At 39.1% G+C, this 22,023-nt stretch overlaps 1 protein-coding gene across 3 annotated transcripts in view; it reads left to right on the top strand.

The window, feature by feature from the left end:
* The window catches only part of RNF19A (ring finger protein 19A, RBR E3 ubiquitin protein ligase), a 57,162-nt gene that overhangs the window by 19,526 nt on the left and 15,613 nt on the right, over nt 1–22,023 (top strand). For 2 of the 3 annotated variants that reach the window (XM_038127375.1, XM_038127378.1), the window contains exon 3: nt 16,463–17,213. In XM_038127375.1, the coding sequence (XP_037983303.1) occupies nt 16,597–17,213 (617 nt within the window). In that variant the 5' untranslated portion in view covers nt 16,463–16,596. Of the gene's footprint in view, nt 1–12,392; nt 12,503–16,462; nt 17,214–22,023 lie in introns of all 3 variants that reach the window. The other variant, XM_038127377.1, reaches the window with a different exon arrangement.

Here is a 22,023-nt window from a genome sequence, read left to right as displayed (position 1 = left end):
ACCTACCTGATGCTATATTCTCACTGCTTGGGTGGAAAGCAACTGGCCCCACTTAATTTGTGTCTGCCTGTCCTGGTAGTTGGATCTTTGTTGTGGACAGGGGAAGAGATGTCCTGATGTCCCTGGAAACGGTGACAAGGATCAGATATCACAGCCAGCCATCATAGGTGCTGAAACTGGACCAAAATTTGCATTGCCTTCCCATGCACCAGCTACACTGTCAATTGGCTGGTTGCAGGGATGCTGAATTTAGTTTTAATTGACACCTTGCTTTCTGGAATCCTTAATTTTTGAGCACTCAAGTCTTCAATATTTAATGTCCTCACAGTTCTTAGAGTAGCTTTCTGTGCCTCTGTTACCTGAAGAGTATTTGATAGTATTGTATGTCACAAGCAGAAAATTTATTTATTGGGGAAAGGACTTCCTGGGGGTCAGAAGGAGGGTAAGATTTTGTCTTTTGTAATCATATTAGCAGTGGTGTGATGACAATTGCTTTCACTTGTTTTTGCCAGGTATAGCATGGCTGTGTAGAACTTTTAAATACTAGAATTATCTACACTGTAGGAAATGGTTTTATATGAAAAAGTTGTTTAACACAACAGTTTTGTTGTCCTTGTTGCTAGAAAAAGACTTGGTAGCTCAGTTTTTTTGGTGGATCTTGATACTGTAGACACACATGAAAGGATTAGAAAAAGTGTTTTTAGTAAGGAAGAAAGTCAAAGTAGAAACCAGAGTTGTCAGAAGTACTGAAACATTTACATGATCCGAACTTTTATATTAATTTCCTTCTTTGCTATCAGGCCAAACTGAAGGAGGGAGTAGATATCACTTACACAATTACTCTACACCAGTAAGTACCTGATAAGGAGAGGGCAATTTCTAGATATTTGTGGGTTTTCTCTTACTGTCCTGAGAACAATTTGTGTCACATCCTCCCCCTCTTGCCCTTCTCTCAGTAATTTGAGGTGGGGTCAGATTAGTGAACAAATAATACTGCATCCACGTGTCAATTGTATGGAATTCTGCTTTCTATGGTAGGTTGACTTTACTCCACACATTTTGTATTTCTTTTCTCTTTCTCATTTTTCTTCTCTCCCCTTCTGTCTCAGTAGAGCAGTCTTCCAGGATTGTGGCTTCAGAGACTTCTATGTTACTGGACATTTGGAGAGTAAAGAGAGGGACCAAGACAGGGAAACCTGTGAAGTTTTAGTAGTGCTTTGCTCTTCCATTGAAAAGCCACAAATGCAGCTGAAGGTGCTGTAACTTCTCTAATGGGGAAGTGTGGGCAGATAGAAACTACCTCAGTTATATGAAAACTGAAATTTAAACAAAATGGTGTGGTTTTTAGCTGTTATCTTCCCAGAAAGGAACAGTCAGCCTGACCAGCATGTATTTAAAAAGGCTGCACTCAGCATACATTTAATTTTAGGTTAAGGCTTGCTAGTATAAGTAAATAATGTAAGTCTTGTGAGTTGTGACAATCCCTTTTTGGACATAGTGTTGTGCCATGTGGGTTGACCTGGCAGATTGTTCTTCTAGTTTACTTGCATTTATCATTCATAATCTCTACCTGTACTGATGTTTCAATCTTTTTGAATATGCCTTGGCCTTTCAACTTCCTTAAGTTCCATCACATTACTCTCACAGCTGTACCACTGTGATAACTGCAAGGTGACAACAGATTTGCTCTTCAGAGGAGGGTTCTTTAATAATACTGGCTAAAACTGCAGCAAAGTACTTCTGTAGTTGCACACAACTTGAAGAGAGTGAGGAGTCATTTATGTTCTTTCACACAGTATTTGATAATTTTCTGTCCCTGGAATTATTTGAGGATGAGTGGGATTGCAAATCAGAAAGGTCAGAAATAAGGACAGAAAGTGAATTGTTACAAATACTTTTGTTCATAAGCATAAAAGATGTGAGCATGAAAGAAGTGAATGACGGAACGGCTAAAAGAACTTCAGAATTAGTTTCTGAATAACTTTTCTGTTACAGCTTTATTTTGTAGTGCAATGTTGAGTATTGGTTTAGAAAACAGAATAAACTGCCCTTACTGAAAACAGACAGTATACCAGAAGTGTTAAAGAAACTGCATTTTTTTCAGAATAGAATTTATCTACTGTCTTCACTCTCAGACTTGAAGCTTCTGAGTAACTATGAAATCATTAAAAGCTTCTGTTTTATCAACTTACGTAAGTTAAAATTATCTGATTTAGATGTCTCACTTGTAGACCACTAGAACTCTTTAGACATTTTATATGCCTTATTTCTCAGGTAAAGACCCTGAAAAAGTTAATCCTGCAATGGAAACAGATTCGCAACCGACATTTTTGTAGGGGACTCTCGTTCCTCAGTAACAGTGATTGCGCTTGTTTTATTCTCTGTTCTGGCGCTGCTACATTGTATGATTCATTTTTATCTCATGCTAGCTTTAGCAAGGAAACCACACACACACTGCAATGTAACAAGGCTAGAACAGTACATTTCAGGCTGAATATGAAACAATCATCAAGAATATTTTTTCATTCTGTTGAAGTTTCAGCCTGCATTATAAAGCAGACTTGCAGAAAACAAAAACCTCTTGCACAGATGCGTTTCACCTTTGCTGTAGGCACTTCTGTGCTGCCTGAAGAATGGAGCTGGTGATAACACTCTACTCTGAAATCCTAAATACTTTCAGAGTTTGTTTATTCTTGCTGTTTCTTCCTCCCCACCCAACCTGAGAAAACATACCACATTTTAAAAATTTGTTTCAATGGCCAAAAGAAAGGTCTGGGTTCAGACTAGAGCTTAGGAGTTACACCTGTGTAGTAATCCTTACAGCTGAGGGGAAGAAAGCTGTGATATCCAGATTTGATATCCAGATTTTCTAAAGAGCAGCTGGCATCTCGTCCAGGTATTTTGTACTGATCTGGTCTTGCTGTAAGATAGCAAATACAAATACAGGTTTGTCCAGATCACGGTGCACTGAGTTGGAATGGGATAGTAGGCTCAGTAATTAACTCAGTAATGTTTGGTAGTGTCACTGGGTTATCTAGAGACAGATGTGGCCCTTTGTGAATATGAAACTTGAAGCTCTTTGTGTTTGGTTTTCATTTAAATGTCAACATCTTCTCTGGGTTGTCTGGTGTCTCTGTCAGATGTTCAGTTTTCTCCCCAAGATGATCTTCATTAACAAACAGACTCATGTCAGGAGCAGTGGAAGCTAAGTGTCATTATCTTTGAGTGTTCAATGCAGGTTTATAAAATCCACGTTATGAATCTGTTTCAGAATGCTGTCCTCAGTGAGGGTTCTTCTGTTTCATCTGGCACCTGCTGGATGTCAGGTAGAAGCTCTGACTGAAGTGAGGAGCCTTTTTATTATAAATATATGGGGTAGCTGAGAGTAAGTCATGAAGATGTTTGCAAGGTCATTTTGCTTACAGGCTCGAGTGTGAGGATCTGTGACATGAGCCATCCCTCTTGTGAGTGTGCCTTCGTGGTTTTGTGTAGCTTGCTGAGAGTGAATGCTACATTTGAGTGAGGAGTCAGAATGTTACTGGTGTTGGATTGGTGCAAAGGTGAGCCCTGGTCACTGTAAAAAAAAAAGCCAAAAGCAAAACAATAGGAGAGACTTCTGAGTTATTTTAGATAACTTTTTAGTGTTATTGTTCATTCCCCAGGCAGCCAGTGTGAGGTATTCTGCCACCACCACGGACCAGTGTCTGCAGGCAGTTTCAGCAATCCCTTAGTCTTCAGCAATCCGCAGAGTGTACAAACTGTTAGCTTTGGCTCTGGTTTCTGCTTCTAGAATAATTCAAATATTTCTTACTTGAGGCATCTGGTTTGTTTTTGGAAGGTGGCGAAGAAGGCAGATGCACTGCCGTCTGCCCTCGTTGTGTCTGGCTCAGGCGGGTGGCCCGAAGGGACAAGGTGTGCCAGGCGGGGGCTGGTGCTGCCTTCTGCCACCCGGCCGGGGGACGCCTGTGCCCTGTCAGCTCCCCGGCCGCCCTGACCTTCGGCTCTTGCTGCCGCTGCTGTGTTCCCCTCCCGGCTCTGCTTGGCAGAGAGAATTTACCTGAAGCCTGCAAAGCGAGCCAGTCCCATGGACAGACCGTGCCAGATCCAGCTGTAATCTCGGGCTGAAAGATTGAATTTGTCCTCCCCCTCTTCCTGCTCTTTGGCATTCGTGTTCCAGTTGAGGAGTGCAGGCTCTGAGTTGCACAGCACCGTGGAGAATTAATGTAACTATTGCTACAGCGGCTGCTGGCAGGAAAGCTCTGACGTTAGCACAGTCAGGGTGAGGTTTTGCAGTGTGCATTTTCAGTCGCTCTGCTCTGGGATCCTGGCGTGCTGGAATGGAAACCGTGGTTGGGGGTGGCACTGGGAGCCGTCCTTGAGGCCTGCTACTCGCTCTGTGTCCTTTGTGGGTAGAAAATGTACTTGATAAACTATGTTTGTCCCGTTTGTTTATTACAGGCATTTCAGAATATTCTGTAAATATTTGTGCCTGACACTATTGGCTGGCAGGATATTGCTTTTAGCTCTTTAAACTGTGATTACAGTAATAGTTCTTTGCTGGTGTTTCAAGTGAAGATATTCTTTAGAGGCAAACTAAATATATTGCTCAAGGATTTCCCTCCCCCACCCATGTTAACACTAGGTTTAGATAAGCAAAAAGAAAATAAATCAGTAATCATCTACTACGATTTGAAATTCTTAATGGTTAACTTGCAAGTAGAAAGAAAACAAGGACTGAAAGACACTGTGAATTTAAGAGTCATCAGAGAAACTGGTATTTTAGATTTAAGATGAGCAGAAATTTGACTTATTGCTGACTAAACAAATATCTATGACCTGAAAATTAATAAGAAAGCCTGTGTGTTATATTCAGTTTAAGGTACTTGTTTCATCTAAGATTTATCTGGCTGCAGACAGCTCAGGAAAGCTATATTTAAGGCCATCAGAACAGAATGGAGCAGTGGATGCCAATGTGGCAGGATTTAGAGTCAAGCTGTAGGGTTGCAGCTGAATTTAAAAATAAACAAGAAGCTTTTATGTTTGCAAATTGTTTAAGCTGCTTTTTAAAGGAAGAAGTCTCAACACCTGAGGGCTGGATCTCAGGTTTAGGCTAACAGGTATTCCTGGTTAGAGGCAGCATCTTCTGTACTAATTCAGTTTACCAAATCTGGTATTTCTGTGGTCTAGGGAGCTTTTAAATCTGACTTAAGGTTTTGGATTTTTAAGAGATCTACTAAAAAGGGTACAGTTGAAGGCACATTACCAGTGTTACTATTTAAAAACCACAAAGCATGGTTTTACCTCAGAACCTGAAATAAAACAGGTTTGTTTGGAGACTATAATTAGGAAGCGCTTAGCTGTTCTAAATAATGGAGAAAATAAGCACAGTAGCTCTTCTATGAATTGCATTATGCTTGCTTGGTATTTTCTGCCTGTAACTGTTGGAAATAGATAATGTGTCACAGTCTGTTGCACAAAGGGGCCCAACTAATGATGTTTCTACAGTTATGTAGAAAGAGCTGTTTACGATGATGCTTTTGAAGGAAAAAAGTAACATTCAACACAGAACAGGTAGGTGAGTTTGAATGTGAGGGGGTGAGCGGAATGGAAAAGGCTTTGCAATCCCCCTCAAAAGCAGGAGGGCAAGGGAGTTGTATATTCAGAAATACTTACTGTGTTGTGAAGCCTGGCAATGGAGGTGTAATTCACTAATTAACAAGTAACAAGAGTAAGTGAAATAGTGTAGCTACATCTTGATGCACACTCGTTTGTGTCAGTAAGCTCTAAGAACTGCAGTAGCATCCTCAGCTGGCAGAGGAACATCACTCTAGGCCTTCTGCAGGTCTTTTCTAACTTTGTATTCTGTTGGTAAATGTGAGAAACATAGCAGGAAAACTGAGTATTTATTTTTTAAAATTTGGTGGGAAGCTTTCTGACCATCCTGAATGTGGCAGCACTGTCAGGGTCTCATCAGCACTTTGTGACCCAATGTGTCACCTGACATGAGGCCTCTAGCTAATGCAGCAGCTCGCAGGGGATTCACAAACTCCCCTGTGTTGATTCATGCTTGGACTCCATTAAGGCAATAAAACCTAAGAAAGTTTCACAAGATTCAGTCTTTAAAGCCATGAGTGGGTGTGTTTGTGATGACTTTTCTACCCATTTTATGCAGCAGTTGTTTTGCATAGAGAAACTCTGCTTACTCCTCAGTCTGTGGCAATGTCAGTGAAAAACGTTTGGAAAAACTCTCATCAACCTGGCTAAATCCTGCTGTGTGCTGACAGAGCATATCTTCTGCCGTAGTATGATATTGTTGTAGGTGGGATAATTGTGCTGGCAGAATAACTCCTCCTATTGGCATGTATTGTATTTCTAGCATAGGTACAGCATCAGATGTTCTTTAAATGACTGGCATTCAGCTTTTTCTTGCTTTGTGCATTCAAAGTAGTGTTTACACTATTTACAGTGCTAGTGGAGTCTGCCTGTAAATGCTGCTAATCATTCCCCTTCTCTTGCACTGAATGGGCTCTATCTTTTCAGCATAGTGGTTTTTATTTATTTATTTTCAGCAAGTGTAGAATAATCTTTTCCATTAATTCTTTCTTCCAAAGACACATCGGTAAGATTTAATTTTTCACCTAGTATTCATAAGCAAAGATCTGTGGCTAGTCCGTTGTCTTTGCCTTCCTTTTCTAATGTTCTCCCTTTATTTTACATTAAGTTCAGCTGTGAGATAAGTTTCATGGTACTTCTGCCATTTCCTGACGCCAATGGTTTTTCTGAAGGCAGGGAGTTTCCTGTCTGGAAGCTACAGGCAGTGTTTCTGGCAGGATGGAGTATTTTTGTTTCCCTGGCTAGACCTTTCCCTGTCTTTGTTTTTGTCTCTTTTTCTCTCAGTTGTTATTTCTTTCCCTTTTTTTTTTTTTGTTTAATCTTGGGCTGTATTGATATTGCAGCAGTTAATTTAGAACTATTGCAAAAAACTGACTTGGTGATATGAAATATATCCGTGCAGGATTTTTCAGTTAACGTACTTGGCAGAATAAATTAATAAGTCAGGCTGCAAGAGAATTGAATGTGTTTTGCTAGGTTTTGATGTAATCTCACCTCTTGAGTGAACAGGAGCTGTTGGTTAGGCTGGTGCAACTTTGTACCTGACCTGAGGGCAGTTTCAGAAGTTGTGCCATTAGCCATAACAGAGTTCAGAAAACTCTGTCATAGTTTCTGTCTGTATCCCTGTCTTGCTGCTGCTAGAATAGACAAGCATGGATTATTCACTCAGTCATCCAAGCTTTTCTGAAAGTTTTATATTGAATTATATTTACCAAAATTATTCATTCTCTGTAACGAGATATCAAAGAAGACCAATGCAGGGCAGTTGTTCAGTTCTCAAGGGCTGAGATACCGGCAAAGTAAGTTATTGTGAGTTTCCACAGTGACTTTCAGAAACTGACCAAGTTCTTATCCCCATGATAAGGTCTTGTTAGTCAGCCTAACATGATGTCTTACCTGGGCAGCCTAACCTGGAAGAATTCAAAACTCTTACTAACTTTTTAGCAATTCTAAATCACTTTTAATTAGTTTACTTTAAAAGTTTTATGCAAGGTGTATCTGAATATATGGGGGTTTTTAAATGGTAAAAACATCACCAAATGTTTAGTCAAGTAATCCATTAATAGCTTCCAGGATTTCTTAGTTGGAGGCAAAGCTATTTCAAGATTGGGGGAGGAGGGGGATATTGGTGTTTGTGAATTGTTTTTCTGTATTTTTTCTTTGTCTCTCTTACCTCCAAAATAGAGGTTGATTTTGCCAGAGATAAAACAGAGCTGGAGGGTTCTGCCAGTCAGACAGTCAATAATATCTTCCCTCAACGCAAGACAGAAACTTTGGCTCTTGCCTGAATTTAAAAATCATTAGGAGCCAGGAACTGCAATCTGTAACCTCTTATATATCCCCTCAAGCTGCTGTCTCTGGTGTGCTGTTCAAATTCTGTCTGTGTGCTCCCTCTGGAATGCCTGTTCATGGTTCTGTATCCCTCTACTACAATATTTGTCCCATCTCATTTCTTGGTACGCTTTATTTGGTTTGTTTTTATAGTGAGGCAAACTTGTAAGCCTCAACTTGCTTGAAAACAAAAGCTTGTCAGAATTCAGTATGTATCCATTACTGTTTGACCAGGCAAAATTACAGACCTGAAATTAAATCTGCTTATTCTGGAAATTTGTTGGTATTGGTTATTTTCATTTTGGAACATTTTCTGTAGGAATGATCTCAGCATTCAGGAGTGTTGCAATGTTTTCCACTTGCAGAGATGGTGACACTGCAGGAAACAAAAACTGTCTTTTGTTACTTCACTGGTGTATGTCTTTACTCTGATTATTTTGCAATGTGTAGTGTAGAATAAAATGCAACTGCAGGAATGAAAGTATTAATACAGTTAGATTAAACCCCTTTTTTTGGGTACATAGCAGATGCAGCTTGTGCAGTTTTAAAATCCCTTAGTGTTGTTTCCACTTTTCAGACCACTAGCTAGTAAAATATTTTAGAACAGTACTTATATATCTATATATAGGTACACATACATAAAAATTTCTCTCTCCACAATATTCAGAAGTGAACATACATCCCCATCATTGCACTAAGAGAACACATTCCAGTTGCTTTTGCAAGAAAAGCATAGTGTGAGGATTTTAATGATTACAGGATTAAAATAGTTAAACGTTTTGGTGATTTTTGTTTTGCTTCCTTCTTGGTTTTGTTGTGTTTTTTTCCCTTCGGTGTTTCCAAGACTTTGGTTTCCTCTTGGCAGAGTTTGGTGTACATTTGTTTGCAGAAGGCACCACAGTGCACAGGAGAAGCTTTTGACATGCAAGTGAATGCGTGGTTGAACTAAGATTGCTCTGCTGAGTTAGATAAGGGAAAATTGCAAATAGTCTTATTTGCAACAGACACAGGCCTGCAGATACACAAATAGAAAGCATCTCTCCGCTGAGCTCTTAGCTTTGGTTGACCACTGCACACAATATACCCAGATTTAATGCTGCTGGCTTGGAAAATTAATGTTTTTCGAATTTAAGGAATTCTTTCCCTTTTACCACCAGGCCGAGGGAGGCACTTTGGGTGTACTCTCTTCTTTACAGGCATTTTCTGCAAGAGGAACAGTTTTGCCAATCATTTGTTCAGAGACTTTCAGAATGAGCTGAGCAGCTTGCGAGACTTCCTTTCCTAATAGCAGCTGTCATGGACACATGATACAGGATGTATTGCTCATAAATTTCTAAGGAAGAAGCATAACTTTTTTTTTAAATAAGCTGTTGAAGATTTTTCTAGCTGTCAGGTTAGTTTGTCATGTGCTACATACCATTGTGAATTTTGAAACAGAACATAGTATATCAGTTCACTTTTGACAATTCTGTAGGCTTCTCTGTATTTTAAATACTGTCAATCTTTTGATTTTCATACCCGGTCAGTCTGACTCTCTCAGTCCTTGAGCCCAAGTGGGTTCATAGTCAGTCTGTTTGTGTCATTGTTTTACAAACAGTATTGCTTTGTTCTGTAAGTGAAAATAGAATTTCCAGATAATTGACACAGGACCTTAAGGAAAAAGAAAGTGCAGTCAGAACAAACTGAGACATGGTGACAGTGCAGTAGAGATAATTTAATCTCTGCCCCACAAATGCTTTTCTCTTAATTTTGTATAATAGTATCCGTAAATATCAGGGGTTTTTAATAACATCAAATCATAGAATTATGTGGGCTGACAGGGATGTTAAAGATAATCTAGTTCCAACTCCCCTGCTCTGCATGGGCAGGGATACCACCCACTAGATGAGGCTGATCAGGGTTCTGTCCAACCTGGTCTAGAACACTTCCAGGAGTCGGGCATCCATAGCTTCTCTGGGCAACCTGTGTCAGTGCCTCACTGTGCTCTGAGTAAAGAATTTCTTCCTAACATCTAACCTAAATCTCCCTATAAGAAGTCAGGTGAGACTAATTATTAGAAGACTTTCTCTAAAGTAAACTGACTGCATTGTAGAAACTTCCATATGTTAAAGCAACTCCTGTTGCTCCTGGAAGACCCCTTGTTCATCACTTGGCACTTGTCTAATGGTCTGCATGTGCCAAGCTGGCTTATTCCAGAGGGTTTGACTTCCTGTCAAATTAGGGGTAAGCGCCCTACCCTATTCTGCTTTCTGTGCTGATAGGGGCATGTCCCAGATCTTGTCAGCACCTTCACTGAGCCCACTGTGAGCTCCAAATCAGTGAGCTTGGTATCGTACTTGCTGGGAACTCTGCTCCCAGTCTTTTGGAGTTACATAAATTAAAGAAGTGATATTGTGTCACTGCAGCTGTTTTTCTGTTTTTTAAAGATGATATGTGAAGTTCAAGTCTTGACATGGCAGATTTCTAAAAGTGTTGAAAAACTTGAGTTAATTGTGGATTTTGGGAATCCTGTTTTTGGAATAATGGCCTCTGCAGCTATCAACAGTCTGTTGTAAGCATAAAGAAATGAGATGTAATTAACTAAATAATCAAGTGACTTTCACTCTGGAAAGGATTTACTACTAGTAGGAGCAACTCCAGTAACTTTTGTAATAAATATTCTTCATGCTATAAGAAAAGCATTCACATACATAGCTCTAGAACAAAGCAGGATAGAAGGTAAAAGATACCTTCCTGCGAAAGTGTCTGAAAGGTAGGACTTCCATAACATGTAAATTACCATATTGGTGCTCTTTTTTGAAGGAGAAAAGTCATAATGAAGTAAAATTTACATGAGCATGTATTTAAAGTCGTTTTACACAGTTCAGTTTGATTTAAATGAATTATTTAAGAGGCTTTTTTTGCATCCTGTATGTCATACTGCAACAAATCACTGTAAATGTTTAATAAGTATCTGTATGTCTGAGTTTGTGTTAAAAGCTTGAGAAATCTTCTGATACAAATTTGTTAATTTTCTTTTGAAGAATTAACTGTTCAGTTTAGTCCAAATACTATCAACCTTTTATTAGAAATCAAAGTTAGAAGACAATCAAAAATGCCACACAAATTAAATCAAAGTGTCTTTACGGTCTTTAAAACGCCACATGGAAAATGTTGCTATTCTTGATCTTAGAAAATGAAGGGAAATATACTGAAGGAGTCATAAATGTATTCTGCTAATTGTTGCAGTTAAGCATGTCACCTGCACAATATGCATTTGCCTAACACAGTATGCTGCATTATGTTACCATTAAAGGATTTTATTTTTCATCTTAGTGCATATAAAGGTTCTGCCAGAACCTTTGTTGTTTCAACATAATTTCCATCTGTTTTCTTCCAAGTTGCAAAATGTTGGTTCTGCTTGTACTAAATAATCTCTAATAAAACCAAGTAACAGTCCTAACATGCTCTGACACCATGTGCACTGACATGACTATATTGAGATGTTTTTAATGGGATGGGGTGTTGCAGAAGCACATAGATGTCAAAATTTAACCTTGTCTAAGATGTTAAACTTTTCCAGGCTGTTCATCACTGTTTTAACTCAGCAATGGCAGATGTATACTTGAACCTGAGGCATGTGTAAAGCGAGTAGGGATACGATTTTTTAGAAATCCTCAGGCAAGTTTGTATTTTTCCCCCAGTTTTAAACACTGCTGTGGAATGAGCTGACATTTAAAGAATGGCCATTGCAATCAGGTGCTTGTTTGCCATTTCAAAATCCTGTGTGTTGGTATTTAATTGAGTGGCTTTAGCTCTTCCATATTTTTGTTTTATATTTTATTCCACTATGTTTATAGTTTGTAGACCATGGATTTAATGAAAAGGAAAATTTGGTTTTGATGCCTCTTTTAGATTATTAGAGATACCTCTATGTTAAGAACATTGCAGCTTAGAAATTTTAGCATTCTGTGTGATTGATAGGAGATGCTAATTGGAAGAAGGAAGCAGAAATTATCTGTGATGGTGGTTGAAATTCAAGCTCTGAAGGTTTGTTTTGGTTTTGGTTTTTTTTTTTTTTTTACAGCTCTCTTTAAGCTGGATCAGTGCATTTCAGAAAGCAGCTAGAGAGTACAGATGTTGGGAATTGCAAACGTCAGAAAGGGAGCTATTAAGAGTCAGTTTTAATCAAGAAGTAGCTTTCAGTATGCTAACAGAGTTAGCATACTGAAAAAAAATCCTTGGTGGAGCAAACGCCTAAGTTGAAGAGAGTTTGTTTGGAACAGAAGTCTAGATTTGCTATTTAAGCACCAATTACATGAGGGAATATTTAAGGTGTTAAGTGAGGATGTAGTTACATCTATGTTTATGGTGGGTTCTCTCATTTGCTGATGTTTAAGCCTGCCTTTGTTTTGGCAACGTGTGAAGCTGTTTGTCCTGATGGCAGACTTTTTGCTCCTGTACCCCAGATTGAGCATGTAATGGAAGAGCAGGCAGCATGCTGAGCTTGTGCCTCTGGTGTGTTTGGAGGACAGGAGCACGAGGGAGCTAATCTCCCCCAGCAGCTGGGCTGATGGAGGTAGGCGTTTGTCACTCTTTTCTTGCAAAATCAGCAGAGTTATTCTCAGCTGCACTTAGGCCATTTCCGAAGTGTTTTGAAATTGATGAGAAAAGCAAAGATTGTGCCATGGAGAGCCATATTAGAAGATACTCATCACTCCCGTCATCTCTTCAGTTGAAATCTTCTCCCTTGGCAAGATTATTCCCAATTCCTTTCCCTCCCCCTCCATTATATGGTCACCAATAGCATTTACTTAAAGGAGCATGGTCAAAAAGAACTATTGAAGGCATTTAGCTGGATGCTTATTAGGTTTCCGTAGCAAATAGTTTAGGCAGGCTTGCAGAAGGAACAGATACCAACTTAATACTGAGCAACTCTAAATGTCCTTTATGCATCTTCAGATGACAAGGTGTGTTTGTGCTGTGGCAACTGGTGTTTTGTGGTAAGTCTGTGGCACGAGCAGAATGCAAAGCACGGCTGGAATTCGGATTAGTGGTACGGCTTTGGGCATGGCAGGGAGCCAGAAATACGGTTTTTCTGTAGTTGGTAAGTGCTTTTGAGGAAATGCTAAAAACAGTGGTGAACTTAAACATTTTAGGATTTGCACTTTCAGTTTTTTCTGTCCATTTGCTGTTGCCCATATTAGTTTCTTCTGTGTGTTGACAAAGTCCATACTGGTCAGTGAGAGTAATGCAAAACTTGCAATGTATGTTGCCTCAAAATCAGATGGTTTATTACTACCATAGTTTGTGTGTCTCAGCTCATTTCAAGTAGTTGGATTTCAGAGCTTCAGTTTGCACACAGCGTATCCCCTTCATGTGGACTTGTTGTTGCTGGAATAATGCGGGCATTGTGTTCTCTGGCTGTGCAAAATCAAGTATTTTTTACTTATTTTGTCAGCAGAAACATGCAGATGCTGTGTTGGGTTGGGCAACATGAGAACTGGCCAGTGCTCCAGATTGCGCTAGTAAAGCTTTTATGATTTTGTGCAGCTCTGATCATTATTAGCATTGTAACATTTGTCTTCATTTTTTCCTCTAATAAATCATCTGCTGAATCTTTTCACTTCAGCAAAGTCATCTTTGAACGTCACTAGAATGTCAGTCCAAAATTACTATATAAGGAAGAGCTTGGCTTTTGAAACTTGTTCTATGCATTTAAATCTAAAGAGCATAATTGATGATTGTCTGAAATAACTGGCAACTTTTCTTTTCAAAAATCCTGTCAAAGTTTAACTATTTTCCTTAGAAGAGCAGTCTGCTCTTTTAGAGAGACTGCTGATCCCTTTATGCAGAGAGAACTATGGGATGTACTGGTCTCTTTTTTTAAATCATGGGAGAATCTTTGTTTATTTAAAAAGAAAAAAAGTACAACTGGTTCATCACCAAAACTGCTATTTCTTGATTTTGTACATCTGTTGGAACTGGCAGAAATGCTGTAATAACACATTCTTTCCTCTCCAGAGAAGGGGAGGAGGGGAAGAGGGGAAGGCTTGTAGTCATACACTTGGCTGTGTTAACTGTGTTTACTTCCTACCTTTTTCTGTTTTATTTTAAAAAACAAACAAAACCACAACCCCCCCCCCCCCCCCCAAAAAAAAATCAAAACAAACAGCAGCAGACTTTTTGCCTGAAATGAATGCTTTGCTTGCTGTTCATTTTGTTCATGAACTCTCCTGATTTAGGAGGTTGCCACTTTCCACTGCCCTCGTGGTATCTGTGTGAACATACCAATGTTAGTAATTATCCAATTATAAAAATGCTTTTAAGGCTATTCTTGCACTTCTGAACATACAGATTTACTTGTCAGCAATGGACAGGATCTGTAGTATATTTCAGACATGGTCTACCAGTTGTGTCTGTCTATGATACAACATAATACCAGGATCCTGGAGAGAAGGATGTCTTCTTGTGTGAAAATTATAGAGTCGTTTTTTTCAGTTTCACATTTTAATTTTTTTTATATCAGGGAGTGTTTTAGTTAATATAATGAGAAACAGCAGCTGCAAAATTATTAAATTTGTTTTGGGAACAGGAGCAGGTAAAGCATCCAAGATAGGTTTTTTTGACTAAAAACAGTCCCTTAGGAGGGAAGGAAGAGTATGTTATGTTCTTGAAGTATTTATGCTCTTTATTTTGGACTCTGAGAGTAAGCTAAGATTATTTTTTAATATTTTCACAGTGGTAAGATTTTCCTTTATTAGTAAAAAAAAAAAAGAAGAAAGAAGAAAGCAGTAATAATTTGGCACTTGAAAAAATAGAATATGGTGGCTTTTAATTCTAAAAAAAACTCTAGGGGCTCAGAAAGTAAGACCTCTTTTTATCAAAACCAGAAGAGGTACATGTTTTTTGGTAGGGGTTTTTTTCTCTTGTCTTTAATTTTCCCACTTGAGGAAGGTAGTATTCATGTGGAGTACTGCCATACCATACCGGGTGCTAGTGGAAACTGAGTGGTGTTGTGTTGGCTACCTGCTGGTACAGACTGAGCAGCTGCCTGTGCTGCTGTGCAGAGGGCCCAGCGCAGGCTCTGCTGCAAGCCCTGCTCTGGTGACACGGACAGCCGACAGCCCGTGGGCTATTTCTGTGTTTCCTCTTTGGAGAGGGATTCCTGTTTCCGCTGCTGGTGAGCTGTCCCCTGAAACTTCTCTAGTCTTGACCCAAGCAGCTCAGTGATCCCTTCCGGAGACTGCAGCACGTGTTTGGATTTGTGCCTTAGCTCTTATAAACAGAGGCATTAAGGTCTGCATTCCTTTGCTCCTACCTTTGGACTTAGTTTTAGTATCCAGTTTCAGATTTTATCTTTCGGTAAGGTCATAGAAACCCATTTACACCTTTCTGGGGGGTCAGTTGGGAAACACGGAGGAAAGAAGGGATGGCAGTAGTTTTTGCAGGGCAGTAGCTTTGCATGTAGATTTGCAACACTGGTGTCACATGAAAAATGCCTTCTCATTCTTCTGTTACAGATGCAGTTCACCAAAAGTTAAAAAAATTCCTCTTGTACAGTCAGGCTTCCAAGAAGTGGGAATAGTTGCATGTTTGGGGAGAACTTAGTGGTTTTGGTTGGAGATGATCTGCTGCTTTTTCCTCTGTCAGAGGAAAATAGGAAGAGTTCCTTCTTTCTCTTCTTGCTGTGCAGTCATTTAAGCAGCAGAGAACAGAAGGAAATCCTTGGTGTCATCTTATACATAGGTAATAACTGAAGCTTGGTATGTGATGGGAATCTGGTTTGGGTGCTTTTTTTTTCCTTACAGAAATACATCTGATAAAAAATTCAAATGTTGTCACCTTAACTGTAGTCTTTGCCGTGCCCTTCAGCTTCTATATAATCAAGCCGTGTTGGCTGTCACTCTGCAGCTCTGCTCCCTGAAATATTCAGATGTCTTATGCTATAAATATGCATACTTCTCTGAGAACCCTCAGATTTTGAGAATATCTTGAGTTGTTTAGCCATAGTGATTTAATTTCTGCTGTCAGTCTGAATGGTTCAAATAACTGAGGAATCTTTCTGTTAATTAACTGCATTGGATTTGTACTTGACCTTATCACATGTGCAGAAAATGTAAGGTAGAGAAAACAGAAAAGTTTCCAATGCTGTAAGCCTGTTGCTAAGCTTTATAGAAGAAGTTGCATATTTACTTAATTGTCACCTTGGGTTTTGGTTATTTCTACACATGCACAGACACAGGCACACACCCTACTTCCCTTGGGGGAGCAGGGGAGTGCAGATGCCTTTCTCTGCACTGATTAAGTGTAACAAAGATAGTCCTTGACCAGGATGAAATTTCAGGCTTGTTAAGATAAGAAGGATGTAAAGGCTAGAAAAAGCTGACAGGAAGAGGTATTGGGTCAGATGGTGAGGAAAAGATGGTAGTAATAGGAATAACAGGTCACTAGAGTGCTGTGACCTTTCAGAACCACTAGTGATTGTTGTGATTTTAATCCTGCTTTTTTTTTTTTTTTTTCATCTCTCCTAATACAGGGAATTCTTCTGAAGAATTTGCTGGAAGTGGATACATGTGAATTTTCTGCATGAAGACTCTCAAACTGGATTACATAATAATATGCCTGTATTCTCTGCCTCTATTTGATCCTTAAAAATGATTAGGATTGTGTATGAAATTTAACCCCTTTCTGATGAGTGACCTAGACATGAGTTTACATCGGCAAATGGGCTCTGATCGGGACCTCCAGTCTTCTGCTTCCTCTGTGAGCTTGCCATCAGTTAAAAAGGCACCAAAGAAAAGAAGAATTTCATTGGGCTCACTTTTTCGGAGAAAAAAAGACACAAAACGCAAGTCTAGGGATTTAAATGGAGGTGTTGATGGAATTGCAAGTATTGAAAGTATTCATTCGGAAATGTGTACAGACAAGAACTCCATTTTCTCCACGTGTACCTCTTCTGATAACGGAACAACCTCTAGCAGCAAACCAAGTGGAGACTTCATGGAATGCCCCTTGTGCCTTTTGCGGCACTCCAAGGACAGGTTCCCGGAGATAATGACTTGTCACCATAGATCTTGTGTGGATTGCTTGCGTCAGTATCTGCGGATAGAGATCTCTGAGAGCAGAGTTAATATTAGCTGCCCAGAATGCTCAGAACGCTTCAATCCTCATGATATTCGTTTGATATTAAATGATGACATCTTGATGGAAAAATATGAAGAGTTCATGCTTAGGCGATGGCTGGTTGCAGATCCTGATTGTAGGTGGTGCCCAGCTCCAGATTGTGGGTATGTATTTTTCCTATATTTGCAGAAAAGTCACTGTGAAAACACATAATTTTCATAGCATTATGAATTTTTAAAATTCACTTGCTTTACGTAGGGTGTTGTTATTGTTGTATGAGTAGGTAGCAGGTAGAATTCTTTTTAATAAGAAAAAAGACAAGAAATCAAAAAAATTAAAATGAAAAAAAACCAATAAGAACCACTCCAAGCCACAACCACCTTCCCAAATAAAATGCTTTCTCGAGTACGTTTTCCTTTTTTTTCTGCACAGAGGGAATTTCAGCAATGTCGAGCAACTTTTATTGGTAGATGCCTGCCATTTATTTACGGCAAGCAAAAGAAATTTAGATGTTGCACTGCCAAGGTAATGGTACAAAGCTCAAACTAAAGAGAATTGAAAGATTGGTGACTGTAATTTAACTTAATTTGTTAAAGCGCTGTGGGTAATTTGGCTTTTTAACTGTGAAAAATGATTTAAGCTTTTCTTTGAATTGAAAGGCCTCTCCTGCTTCAGATATCTTCCATCTTGTGGCTGATTGAGCCAGCACTTGTTGCCTGTCAGCAGGATTCTGATGTAAGATAATCAGCTTGTTGCTGCCTATTATCTGGGGAACATAATATTTTAACTTTGCTTTAATACTTTAAACAGTTCTGAAATCATGCTGAATTCTAAGTAGGCTGAACACTACTGAGCAGCAGCTCATCATGCTTTTGTGCCGCTGGTGTCTCATAATGCCATTCTTCAGCAAGCTGCTTTTTTAGAGATTGTTTGTGTTATCATACTGCTTAAAGATTATAGGCATGACTGCAATCCAGATGTGCAGTGCACACTAAAACTCAGAGGCTGACAGCTCTGTTTCAAAGCCTCACAGATGAGCAATAAGAAGAAAGAAGAAGAGGAAGAATGTTGCAGGAGAACAAGCAAGATAGGACTGACTGTTAGGTAGATTAAATACTCCAATATTAATAACCAGCTGCTTAATGTTTAGGACTTATTTAAAATACAATTTTGCTTTCATACTTCGAAAGAAACAGAATTTGTTAACACAAGTCAAAAGCAGGGATTGGAAAGGTGATAGTTTCATATCTGGTCCAAAGTGGGATTGCATAATTTGAGGACAGAAGGAAAAATAACTTGAGGGATGTTTCGGTTGCATGAGCTTGTAACAAAGTCATATGGACAAAGCCAGTACAGTTTACTCTTAATATTTTGATACTGAAAAATAAAACAACCACTAGAAGGTATTATTTGATAGACAGAAGCATGCTTTGCCCTGAGTTTTTGTGGTATAAACAGTTATTATTCAAGCTGAGGAGAAGTGTTTAACACCTGTTAAAATATTTTCTATTATACCATGTTTCAGTGGTTTGGATACTTTTTTAGTACTTAATTAAGTAGACTGAGGCAGGTTTGTTTAACCTGTTTTGGTTTTTATGCGTCAATTTTTTAATCTGTTTTTAAAAAAACTCCTAAGTATCTTTCAGTGGTCAGAAGCTGTGATAATTGCTATGGATAATACCATCATAAAAATAAAAAGTGGGCATTCAGAGCAAAGTTAAAGTTCCATGCAGTCATGTGGGAGCACAGCAGTGCATTAGTGTGCAGCAAGTATTTAAATCATTCCTCCAGAACTGCTTGTTGCATGCTCCACACTCTGGGAGGGGAGACCTGTGAAAAATACAGTATATTGCCAGGCAGATAAACTCTGCCATGTCTGTGTGAAGGGAGCAAACTTCTACTGCATGGGCAACCTTATGTTGTGCTTTTGGTACCATGATTTTTCCTTATAGTTAAAGTGGCAGGGAAATGCTTCACAGTGCTAGATGAATTCTGCTTTTAATGCACAGATAGCGCCTCCTCACTGAATTCTCATTACTAGTTCAAAGTGGAATAAAGTTGGCTACTTGAGTACTTCTCAGGAGGATCACTGTTTCTGGTTGTCATCCTAAACAAACAAGGGCTCCTGCAGTCATGTTTTGTCTTTTTCCCGTCCTTCTCCTGATTGTTTTGAAACCTTCAGAACCCTTAGATCTGTTGGGCAGTAGGGATTGAGAATTCAGCAAAAGTTAATCTAAGTAGTTTAGGGGAGAGGGCATACATACTACTTGAACAACAGAAAGATCATCAGCAGTGCCTCCAGCGAGAGTAATAACCTGTGTATGCATCCTCCAGTTAAAATGTAAATTTGGCTTTCGGGCAGCCACCACAGCACTGTCTGACAAGCCTGGATGTGCCCAGCTGAGGGCAAGCACACAGAGGGAGGTAGGAAGAAGAAGTGAGAGTGGTGTGGAAAGTAATAATGGGGGTTTGATGTTGTGGTGGAGCTTAGCAGGAAGAGGTAGGAAGGAACTGTGCAGGTGTAAGGTTTAGAGAAGCAGACACTACTCAGACTTCCACAGAAGAGCCTTTGCTCACAAACGCTGTTCAGGGATGATGCATGACATTCAGTGCACACAAACTGCAGATCAGCGCACATTTGCTTTAATAATTATGTGGTGCAACAGTAGTCACAGTTTCTAATTGCTTCGGCAGCTAATCCAGTTGTACAATATGCAATTAAAACTGGGGTTTATTTCTTTTTCTGAACAGTTTCTGAAGTGTGGTACTGGCAGAATGCATTAGGGTTATGACCTTTTAGTGTGGATCAAATGTTTCATGAAGGAGATGGATGGAATGCATTTACTAAATTTGCAATTAATCCCAAAGTAGGAGAGGTGCAATAACTTCAGAGGGTAGCATAATTTCCTGAAGTTGACTTTAAGATTAGAAACAAGAACTGTAATAAATAGGAAACCAGTGTGAAATAGAGCATTTTGGTAGGAAAAAATTACTGCACAAGTAGGTAAAAAATGGATGGTGCACAACTGTGCCTTAGCTCTTCTCAGCATTGATCAAAAATCCCATGTAGTATTGTTTCAGGGTTTGGGCATCACACTAAGTCAAAAATCTGGACCAGATAAAGAGCAAATAATTATAAAAAGGTTGGTCCCTGAAATGAAAAAATGGAGGGAAACTAGATTGGTCTGTTAAAACATTGGGGTTTTTTACATCATTGGTCCCCTGGGTTCTAAGGAAACAAAAATTAATGGTTAAGAAGCAAATAATTCTTTTTCCTCTCTGTTTCAACTCTATTTGAGTAAAAACAAGTCGTAGGGTTAGCAAAACATGAACCAAACAGATCTCGAAACAAAAACTACAGTACCAAGTGTATTGGTCTTAATTCTGTCCCAGTGGAGAACTTCTTATCCTCCCCATAGAATGCAGATCAGTTTGGAGGAGAAGCTCTGCTGCAGCAGCTCTGCCCTGGATGGGCTGAGGGGTCTCCTGGGCTGCTTCATCCACAGCTTCTGTTGCAAGCTCAAATGCATCCTGATAATGGTTTTTACCTGAAACACTGTGAAAGTCTGGACCAGCTGTAACCTACCAGCAGTGGCTTGATGGGAGACATTGTCACAGGTGATCTTTCCCTGGGGAAGGAGCGCTGGTGCAAAACCTCATGAGCCTTCTCCTAGAACAATATCTTTGTATTCTGTTTTTGATACCAGTTCTCCAGTGTAATTTTAACAAGCATCACTGAATCAGTATTCCAGATGAGTTCTGTCTTTTCTTTTGTTTGAATTATTTAATGGTTTTGCTCTGAGATTGTATTGCTGACATCATTAGAAGAGAGCAGCGGTGCCTAAATTTTCATACCTTTATCAGGCGAAAAGCAGATCACGCAAAAGAGTACAGATTCTTCTTCCATCTTTTCACTGTGCAGCCTTCAATCAATGGCTCGCTGCCTCTGGTTCTTGTTTTACTGGGTATTACGTTGAGTTTCCTTGGTTGTCCCTTCTCTCACCCTAAACAAGGACTTTAGGCCTTCACATCTCCTTTAAAAAGAATGCAAATGTTAAAATTAAAACTTTAATCCTGTACAGGTTGAACTGAGATTTGCTCTGGTCTAAAAAGTTACTTTCTAAATATGTGCCAAATTCATCAGTCCCAGTTAGGGAGTGCTTTCAGGGATGTGCCCAGGCTTTATTAGTGATAGGAAGGTGGCAGGATGTAAATTGATATTTTATTCTGTGTCTTAGACATGAGATTTTTTTTCGTGTAACATTAGCGAGCCTTGAATGTATCCCTGTATGTTGAAGACGTGTTTGGATCAGAGTCTCTTTGTGTGCATGCAAAGCAATTATCTCTTCAGTTTGCAGAAAGTGGGGAAAATGAAGCTGATTAACTTGGCAGCAATATAGAAGAGTCTAGCAATTATTGAAATAAATCTCTACTTGGAAAGCAAGAAATATTTGTAAACAGACAGGCATGTATCTCATTTGTAACTGCATCATCTGTAAGTTAAATGTTGAAAGTCCTATTTGTTTGCAAGATTTCCTGGGGAGGAACATCAAATAGGGTGTTTTAAAACAACAGTGGAAGGGACAGGATTTGCATTAACTTTGCAGAGTTTCAGATCTAGCTACTTCAATAAAAATAGCTAAATTTCAAGATATGCTTGTAAGTGGGAATATTTTTTAAGTATCATTACTAATAAAGAATATTTTGAGTTAACTTATGCAACTGCTATAAAATGGACTGGGGGTAAAAATAAGCAGTCTTTTAAAATAAAATTACCTTAATTTGAACAGACAGAAACTTAAATCTTGTTGCATTTATAAATCTGTTGAAGTCTACTCTGGGACCCTGTTCATGTGAATAAAAGCATACATCTGTTTTAAATATTCATACCAGTGGATTTAGTATTATATATTTAAAAGAAAGCTATTGCATAAAATCATTGAAAAACCTACAATGGGTATGAATTAATAAACG

Source organism: Motacilla alba, chromosome 2, assembly GCF_015832195.1.
Source record: "Motacilla alba alba isolate MOTALB_02 chromosome 2, Motacilla_alba_V1.0_pri, whole genome shotgun sequence".
Lineage (NCBI taxonomy): Eukaryota > Metazoa > Chordata > Aves > Passeriformes > Motacillidae > Motacilla > Motacilla alba.
The sequence above is the reverse complement of the archived record's forward strand: the minus strand, read 5'-3'. Positions and strand labels throughout refer to the sequence as shown.